General features: G+C 31.6%; 1 protein-coding gene across 1 annotated transcript in view; it reads right to left on the bottom strand.

Annotated features, from left to right (window-relative positions):
- Nucleotides 1–551: 551 nt before the first annotated feature.
- The window catches only part of LOC117177245 (golgin subfamily A member 6-like protein 22), a 10,148-nt gene continuing 452 nt past the window's right edge, over nucleotides 552–10,247 (bottom strand). Inside the window, exons 2-3 of the mRNA XM_033367827.1 lie at nucleotides 3,100–3,161; nucleotides 552–2,443 (exon numbers count right to left, since the gene is read on the bottom strand). Of these exons, the coding sequence (XP_033223718.1) occupies nucleotides 1,171–2,443; nucleotides 3,100–3,161 (1,335 nt within the window). The 3' untranslated portion in view covers nucleotides 552–1,170. The remainder of the gene's footprint in view (nucleotides 2,444–3,099; nucleotides 3,162–10,247) is intronic.

Below are 10,247 nucleotides of genomic sequence, written 5' to 3'. Positions count from 1 at the left end.
CGAAAATGGTTCACATTAGTTAATACTAATGCCATCTCTTAGAATTTTTAGGTACTTATCAGACTGCCTAGTAAGTTCAAGAAAATTATGATAAAATGGTTCAACGAATTTTTGTTTAAAAATAAAATTAATTAAGTTTCATCCCCTATGCATGGTTTAAATGCATAATTGCAAAAATGCATGGTTTAAATACATCACTGCAAAATTTGCTAAATTTAGAAACAAACATAGCTCTTAATTTTGTTAATCTACTTAATTTATTGAACACATGTTTCTACCCACTTAGTATGGATGTTATATAAAGTCAATTTTCATTACCTCTGATTAATCATATTCCTTATAGAAGCTCAATCTGAGAAGCCCGACATAATTGCGTTTATGAGAGTGGAAGGATCATATTCAGTAATGAGACTATTAGAATAGTATATCCATTCAGGAATCAGCATTGCCACGATATAATAGAGGCAATTAAATCCTTCATATTCTTCTAATTATCTAATCTAATAACTCATCAACGGATCTGAGTTACTATCCTCGAATAAAAACTCACATTATAGAAAAAACATATTTATTCGTATTAAAATACCACTTTCGAATCGTACAAAAATCTTAAACCTAAGGCTCTCCGCACAGTCTCGAACATTTTAACATTATTTACAAACAAGATAATAATCTAATTATGCTGCTCATTTAGGTATCACACCGCGGCATACAGTTTTTCCTGTCAATCTTCAAACAATTGATCGTTTTTTAATATATGAACGACTTTATTTGTACAATCCTTCAGAAGCCTCGATTAAAATTATTTCGAGTATTTCAAGATTCTATGTAACTTTCTCTATTGAGTTGGACGTTGTTTCCACCATTTTTCTTGTTTATCCCAAGAAGATGATAATCATCCCATTAAAATAATCAAGTCTACTCCCTCAATACAGCTAAACTTCCACAGATTGTGAACTTCAAAAGTCGACTAGACTCTTGCCCATTCATACATTTCCAGACTAAAATGCTGATCTATAATTTATATATAAAACTGAGTTCGTAAAAAAGGACTTTTATAGATAATTTAAAGGGATTTTCAACCTGGGGTCAGGCAATCTAGTTCCCTTTCGTACAGAACTATAAACAAACGGAGAATCTGAAAACTTCTGATTTCTGACTTCATCTGACTTATTTGTACTTGTAGCCTTGATCTTCTTGATGATGACTCGGTGCCGGTGCAGGTACCCAGACTTTTTCCCAGACTGGTTTCCATGTCTTGCTCCACTCAGGAACCTGAACCTGTTTCGTAACTGGTACCCATTTACTCTTCCATTCATCTTTCCAGACTTGTTTCTTCTGTGTCACCCAGACTTGCTTCTTCTGAGGCACCCAAACTTGAACATCCTGTTCTTCCCAGGTCAATTTCTTGTCTGTTTGCCAAGCCTGCTTCTTTTCTGTCTTCCACTCTTGCTTCCACTCAGGCTTCCATTCCAATTTCTTATCAGTAACCCAGGCTTGCTTCTTCTCAGTACGCCAAACTTTCTTCCAGACTGGTTTCCAAATCAGCTTCTTTTTCCAGAGATCATGGCTAGTGTATTGCCAGCCCTCATTATCCTTTCCAACGAGACGCTCCCCGGGAATTCCAATCTTGATCCATTCTGGTTGCCAGATTTTTTTCCAGTCTGGTACCTGTACATCCTTCCAAATTGGAACTTGAACCTCTTTCCAGATAGGCTTCCAGACCTTTTTCCATGATGGTACCTGGACCTCTTTCCAGATAGGTACCTGAACCTCTTTCCAAACTGGCTTCTGTACCTTTTTCCATTGAGAAACTTTTTCTTCTTTCCAGATTGGTACCTGTTCTTCCTTCCAGACTGGAACTTGGACCTTCTTCCATTCCTGTTTCCAGGTGAGTTTTGACTGTGTCTTCCAGACTTGTTTCAAATCTGGCTTCCAGGTTAGTTTTTTCTCCCATTTGCCTTCGGGAGTACTGGGTTGAGCTGGGGGGCCATACGATTGAGCCGGGGTACCATAGGATTGAGCTGGGGTACCATAGGATTGAGCAAGGGGACGATAGGATTGGGTTGGGGGACCATAGGATTGTGCTGGTGACCCATAGGATTGTGCTGGTGGACTATAAGATTGAGCTGGAGGGCCATAGGCTTGAGCTGGTGCGTAGGTTTGGGGTGGGGCCCCATAGCTACTGGAAATGTCTTCACCAAAGGAACCTCCAATGGATCCAAGGCCACTATCGTAGGAACCCCCTACGGAACTATGACCACTGCCGAAAGATCCACTGATCGATACGTGATCATGTCCAAAGGATCCAGAATCTCCACCTCCTGATGGGGCACCATAGGATGCCGATGGTACGGATGACGGTGCACCGTATGAGTTACTTAAACCCACATCAGGAGTTCCGTAAGATGCTGGTGGTGGTCCGTACTGCGGTAGTGGAGCTCTAAAAATTACATTTAAATTTAAAATTGATTCTTTTCATATAAATATAAGTTTATATGATATTGCGTAATAAGAAATAAGTGAAAGGCCTAATATCTTTCCGTAAGTAGTGTAATAATAGTTCGCTTGTGGCGAAATCCATTTTTTATCATCGGTGCTCTCCTCCCCATAACATTAATATGGATCGCTTTCTCTTATTAAAAAAAATTGTGAATGAGCGACATGACCACTCATTATTTTATAATCATGTTCTACATTATTGCACAAGATTTTTACGAAATTCTAATAATCATGAGATTATTTCAATTGCCTTTGCATGATAAAAAGAATTTGGCTTTCTGAATATTTTACTCTAAAGCCTCGTTTACAAATTGATGAACTACTGATTCTATTTGAACTCCACCATAGAAAATATCTAACAAACATGTTTTTAAAATTTCTGTAGAAAACGTGTGTCAATCAGTATGTAAATTCGATTTCTGTTAGAAATAATTATAGAAATTTCTCAAAACCGCTTTCTCTCGTCAGAAACTTGAAACTATCGAAAAGGAAATAGTTGAGGTGAAACTGAGAATATTTAGATTCCAAAATCCGAACAATATGAAAATTTAATCCATATTATAGCTGTGAATTTTTATTTGATTTAAAGGAACTTACTCTTTTTTTTTACGAACCGGTTCTCCGAGGGCGGAGACAATGAGTAGGCACCCCAGTAATACCTGAAAAAGATCAATTTCATTAATTGAATTCTCGCACCAACTAAAATTAATTCCATCTTTGGTTTAGTTTCTTTAAAAAAGCGCCAAAGAGAAAAAAGAGAAATTCTTAAAAGACTTCACATGTTCTTAATAGATAACTAATATGTCTTTAATTATATCTTCTTATCTCTTGACAAGTTTAAGCTTCTGAAGTCTAATAAGTTGGGATTTCGAACAAGTTTTTTCTACAACTTTTGATTTGATTTTAATTTCAGCATTTCAAGATATCCTTTTATTTTATATTTTGAATTAATTTAGCCTGCATAATGAATAGTTTAAATAATTATTTTCGAGCTTATCCTAAAATGGTTATGCGGCGTGACTAGACAAAATATTTATACGACAAACTTGAAGTGATTTCTTAAACCCTTAACTCCAAAATATTGAACTCGACTCTTTATTTTTATTTTTTTAAACCCAATATAAGTGATATCCGTTTATAATCATTTATTTTTATTACTTTGAAGGGAGTTACGATAGAATCATGTAAGTGGAATAAGAAAATTTCAGGAGAGCAAAAGAAGTTCTCAAAATTAGAATGATTTTTTTTCAATTTGGAAATACTTTGGATATTTTATGGAATTTATAAAAAAATGAATACTTTCCGAGAAAATGCTCATTAAAATTAGCCGGCAGACATGATCGTGTAAGTGCTATGAAAAAATTTATTAAAAAAAAATGTTTCTTTACACTCTAATTAATATACAATATATCAGCGAAATGCAAAAAAAATGTTACAGGACAAATAGAAAGCTCAAAATGCTAAATGTGGAACAACTAAGAGCGCTATTTGACTTTTTGGTGTTCGAAGGAAAGAGTGAGAAAACACTATGCAATATTTTATTAAATGATGAGAGAATTGAACAAGTTGATAAGTTCGTATACCTTGGTAGCTTATTTACTAGGGACGGGAAGATAGATGAGGAATTAGATAGACGAATAAATGAAGGTAAGAAGGTTATTGGTAGAGCAGTTCCCCTTATCAGAAGTAAAAATATATCAAATAAAGCTAAAACAGCAATACAAAATTCTATATTTGTACCGACTGTACTATACGGTAGGGAGACATGGACTTATCAAGAAAAAGATAAGAGTAAAATTAACGCAATTGACATGAGATTCATGCGCATAATATGCGGGAAAACCCTGATGGACAAAGTAAGTAACGAGATAATTCTAAAAGAATGTGGTGCAGAAGAGACGCTAGTAGACATATGGGAAAGAAATCGGTTAAGATAGTTCGGACATGTTGAGAGAATGCCATATGAACGACTAACGAAACAAGTGTATCAAGGTAAAGTAAATGGCAGCGTGCCCAGAGGTAGACCGCGGAAAGAATGGTTAGAATGTGTGAATGAGACTCTAGTTAGTAGAGACATAAGAAGTCACAGAAACACGACAGCCTACATGAAAAAATGCATGGACATAAAAGAAGCTGGAGAAGTATGTCAGGACAGGAAAGTATGACGGCAAATAGTTAATAAAAAGAGTTCAGTAGAGTGAATGACGCTTGAAACAAAAGACCTTGGCCGCTAATGGACCCAAGTGGGGAACCTTTCTTAACTTCTTCGTGAGGTTCTTCGCTTGGGGTAATTGCTAGAGAGATTGATCAGCAACCTGGGTCGGAGCAGTGTTGCGGAACGAACGTGTTATTTACTTAAATAGCACGAGAATTCTGGATCAATCTGAAAAATCTCTATCCCTTCCACAAACTACTCCTTTCCCCTACCGAGTGAGTCACGCTTACCCCGAAAGGGAAATGGCTTAATGGTGTAATAATAATAAAATAATAAATTGCGTAAAGTCTATGTGTTTCGCGATTTTGTACAGACCCATTTGGCGGTACAGTATAAATAAATAATTATATGATATAGAATTCGTTAATTATACTATAAAATAACAAAGTGGGTAGGAGTTAAATTTGTCCAATACCTGAAATTCATGTAAGTTTTCTTGCAGAATCGAACGGCGCTAATAGTTTTTCCGTATCTTGCATATTTAAATAAATTATTTAAATAAAAATTGAATTAGGCAATTTAAAAATCAATTTCTTCAGCCCAATGTATTCAAAAAGAGAATTTTAAAGCTAATAAGACTTATTTTGATATAAGTACTTTACTGAGATATTTTAAGAAAAAATTTATGATTTAAAGGAAAAGTTAAAAATGACTAGGACCTAATGTGGTCAAGTTTTTGCCTTGTAGGATTGTATGTAAACTAGATGTGTAGTAAATTGATTAATTTCAAGTCAACAGTTTTTGAAAAATTCCAAATTAAAAAGGTCTTAAGTTTAAAACCATAAAATTTAAAAACGTAAGATTTGAACTGGACAAATTGTTAATTGAAAACATACATTCTTAGATCAGTTGATTTAAAAAACATTCGAACTTGGAAAATTTTGAGCATTACCCTTAAATAATAAAACAACTGAATTTTATTTATTAAAAAATAATCAGCCTGTGAATTAATATATTGAATGTCTAAACAATTTGAAACATTAATATTATAAATTAAGAAATAATTTTTTTTACCAGAGCTGTTCAGAAATTAATATTTCAATCTGCACATAATCTAGAAATGGATAAGTACAAATTTTATGCTTTAAGAATTGGACCATTTTTCAATAGAAATGATGAAAACATAAAATTAGAATTTTATTAATTGTAGCACTTTAAACTGGAAATGTTAAATGTTGAAAAATTAATCAAAGCTAATATTAATTAAAAAATTCTTTAAATAATATCGCGACATTCTGAAAATTTTGAATTTAAATATCTGAGTTTTCAAATGGCGCGTGTTTAAGCAATTAGTAATTTAAAGAAAACAAAATCTGACACGGACAATTTCAAATCATTCAAAGTTGAACGAAAATAGATTTTAAAAAGATAAATTAAAACAATCGAATTTATATAGTTTTCTCAATTAATTAATTTTGAAAGTAGAATCCTATTAAATTTAAATGGGAAGTGTCCAATTTGGGAAAATTTTTATTTAAAAAATATGAAGAATTTAAAATGGGAAAATTCTATGTAAGTTTTAAAATAAAAAATTCTTTGCACTATTAAGCTTTGCATTATTAGATATGTCGGAATATGCAAGAAAAATAAAATAATGTAAATAGTTATTCTGACTATTAAATAAAAAAATAATCCCTGTGATTCAGAATCGCAAAATAATATAAATGTGCAAAAACTCTGATATGTTTCCGTTTGGACATAAAAGAATACATACCGATCGTAAAGAAAATTAGCAGCAGCATCAACAGGTGATAATTACGCTTGAAAAAGGAGAAAATTAGCAGTCTTTGTCCCCAAACATTTTTCAGGCATTTTTTCCCACAAGAGGATTTTTTTCTATGAAATACAATCCTTTATGTTCGTGGAAGCCCGTCAAGTGAATTTATGACGGTGCAGTGGTTTCAAAAAATGAAAGTTACATGGAAAGGAAGAACCCTCTTAATGGTTGCTCGAATTGGGTCAAGATTGTTGCCATTCCCCGTTTTTATGGTGCCACAAAAAGACGAAGGAGCAGAGGAGGAACCCGATTCTTGGGATGTAATCAAGTACCAGTGAAAGTGGAATGATTTTTTTGTTGTTCGTCACTTATCCAGCACGCAATTATTACGGCTCACTCTTGTATTTCCGTATGCCTGTTACGTCAAATCGCGATCATTGTCTCATTACTGTATGTTTCGCGCCCACCTTGTCGAAATTTACTTTACAAGGACCACAAGCTGGGCCCGCATATATTACCATAGGATTATTTTCATTTAAAAGCCATTCATGCCAAGCCAAAGAACCAATGCTTTATACCGTTTACTACCGTTCACGCCTAAATGGTATTTCACATGAGCATTAAATTGATATCACGCGCGGAATTATAATTTACAAATTGAATTAGGAATTCCGTTAAGATTTAACCAAATCTATGAAATTGTGCTTCTGGCCTGGGATTTCTAAAGTTTCTTTATTATGTTTTTGCGAAGACTCGTAAAAAGAAGCTTATTTATAGACTCATTATTATGACAAATTGCATTTTTTGTTTCTTTCCTTATTGTGAGGAAGTTGGGTTTCACCGGGCGGTGAATTGAACTCTTTGACCCCAGGAGACAAATAGTACAGAAAATGAGAAATTTTATGTTGGTACTTGTTTCAAATTATGCAAAGAATAGGCTTGTTGAAGTGGCACAGTTTTGTTGACACACTTCATTCGGGATTAAATATACTCTTTAATTATACTTTTTCTCAATTGGAATTTTTAGAAAGATAATTATAGAGGGGTCACGCATGCTTATAAGTAAATTTTTCAAGGTATGGCTTAGATTTTCTTTTTAGAAAAATAATTATATATTGAAACTTATTACAAACTGAAAAAGGAAGATAATTAAGAAAATGATCGGCTTCGAAGATTAAAATGTTTTTAATGTGTTATGAGGATTTAAAAGTGTAGTTTGAACTCTCGAGTATGAGAACCTATAATTGCTTACACTTCTAAATATAGCTTTTAATGACAAAATATACGCTTGAGAAGAAGATATTAGGGCTTAAAATTAATTATAGGAAATATTCAAATAAGAATTCTGTATGCAGCAGAATTTCTATGGAAGAGCGACAGTTTGTTTAAGCAACGAAGCACAAAGTTACTTTTCACAAAATGATTTGCTCATCTCTGGAACTAATGTATGCTACCTTATAAAAAATCGGTTGGGAATAAGAGTTCCTTTTACGTATTCGTAAATTGCCAGGAAAGGCATATTAGAGGAACAAAACAATGGAGTAAATGTATTTGTTAAATATTCTTGTGTAGAAAAAGTAATTTATAGCAATTTTATTTCTAAAGGTTTCTTTTAAATTTTGGATATTTATGAATCTGATTCTCAACACTTAAAATATGCAATAAAAGTAACTTTTCTTAATTCATTGTAAATTTTGTATTAATTCTCTGAATTATGACTTTCAAATAAAATAAGAAATAAAATAGATTTAACAAAAAATGTAATAGGATATAATCTTAATTTAAATGAAAAATATGCTACATATACCAAAAACATATTAGCAGTTTTAAAATTAATTAAATGTTGCTTTTCTTATGTCGTTCAAATGAAAACAACCTGGAAAATCGGATACAAATTGAAGATTGCAGACTTTTTTGAATAGCATACAAAATTCATACGACCTCCAATATCTCGATTAGTAAAAAATACGGAAAACTGAAATAAGTTCACATCAAGTTATGAAAAATTATAAAATTTTAAAAACTAGTTCCATAATTATTTCCAGTTATTTTAAATTTAATGAAGGCTATTGAATTTTTATAATTTTAACATTAACTGTGAAATCAGTTATCAATTTCATACCTGTGTGAAAATTATTCATATCTAATAAGGGATTTAAACATGTGATTCATTAATGATAATAGAACAAATAAATTATGCTGCAAATCCCTATTTGAAAGATTTTACAAATTGCATTGATTCACTTTCAACTATATCTGTTGCCAGATCAAGAATAAATATTGCTGGTTAAGCTATACATTTTTTTCCGCGCAACCAAGTGCAAGGTCGGTAACCGCTTATCTATACTCTCTACATTATTCCTGACTGACAAAGGAAATTGTAATAATTGTGCATTAAAAACACCATTAAGATTGTAGAAAATGTGAATGAAAATTTGAAAGTAATGTAAGCCTAGTACAAGCGTTAATGATTTCAATATTATTTAATTAAATAATACGTTATTTAATCAATTAAATAATCTTGATATTTTTTTTAACATTTGAGATTTTTAAATAAAGTTTTAAAAAGTTAAAAATAAATTTTGAACCATATGTTGACAATAGACTAAATTCTAAAAACAAATTATAATTTTAATTTTGCTATTGCCAACAATAATGTTTTTCTTTAATTTTTAATAAAATCTGAAATAAAAATGTTTCAGTGTCCTTGTCTTCCTTCGAATGTATAGATTTCTGAAGACTTCCAGGCACTTAGATGCATAATTGGACAATTTTTGTCTTGCATTTTTTATGTGACGCTAATGAATTTGAACGATTACACAGAATTTTAACTTTAATGTGATCCAAAGAAATTAATAAATGCCTATTATTTCACATGCTATTAAATTTTTGTATTACAAATTAAATGAGTTTTACATAAGCTTCTTAAAAAATTCACAAAATTACTTCATTTCGTGCTTATTTTATTTAGAATTTTGATATCTTTCAACTTATTTAACAAAGAAAAATTTGACTTTAGAATTCATAAAATAAACAATAAAAAATGTGTAATGCGCTACTTGGAAGGAGCACTATTCTATAGAAATATAGTCTACATAGTTAATATTAAACGACAAAACACTTCACATGCTTATTCATATTGTGAACTCTACATAGTTAAATACTACACCAAAATGGTTTATGCCGGAAGATTATATGAAATTATACACAGTAAATGGTATTTTTCAGTATATAATATTAGTCTGTAAGCTGCAACTGCATAGAGCTTTAAGGATATACAATATGTACACTTAATCTCAAAAGTTACCTATCTTTAAAATGATTTTTACCCATAATGATCAACGCCTTATTTTATTCTTCAAAGGATTCTCTACAATTTTATTTGGGAGGTGTTAATTAAAATTTAAACTACGATTGATTATAACAATAATAACTGTATGCTTTCTTAATTAATTTTTAAAAATAAAATCATTATGAATAATTAAAAATGTTAACTATTCCCTAAAGAGAAAGGAAAAACTAATCCTTTAAATAACTACTGTTAAATATACAATTTTAACCTGAGTTATTTTTTTAAAGTGTGCTTAGAAGCCATCGAGGTTTACAGAAATTAATAATAGATCTTTTTTCGTTGATTTTATCATTCGTTTTAAAGATAGACAACTATTGAGATTGATTGTACGTAGTGTTCGTCCTTCAAAAATCAGTTTTTGAGTAAGCTTGTGTGGGTTTCCCACATAATACAAAACTTTAGAGGTCACTTGTAAAGAATCGCTATCGCTCTAATTTGAAAAGAGATCAACAAGCTTAGAA

The sequence above is a fragment of the Belonocnema kinseyi genome, chromosome 7, assembly GCF_010883055.1.
Source record: "Belonocnema kinseyi isolate 2016_QV_RU_SX_M_011 chromosome 7, B_treatae_v1, whole genome shotgun sequence".
NCBI lineage: Eukaryota > Metazoa > Arthropoda > Insecta > Hymenoptera > Cynipidae > Belonocnema > Belonocnema kinseyi.
The sequence above is the reverse complement of the archived record's forward strand: the minus strand, read 5'-3'. Positions and strand labels throughout refer to the sequence as shown.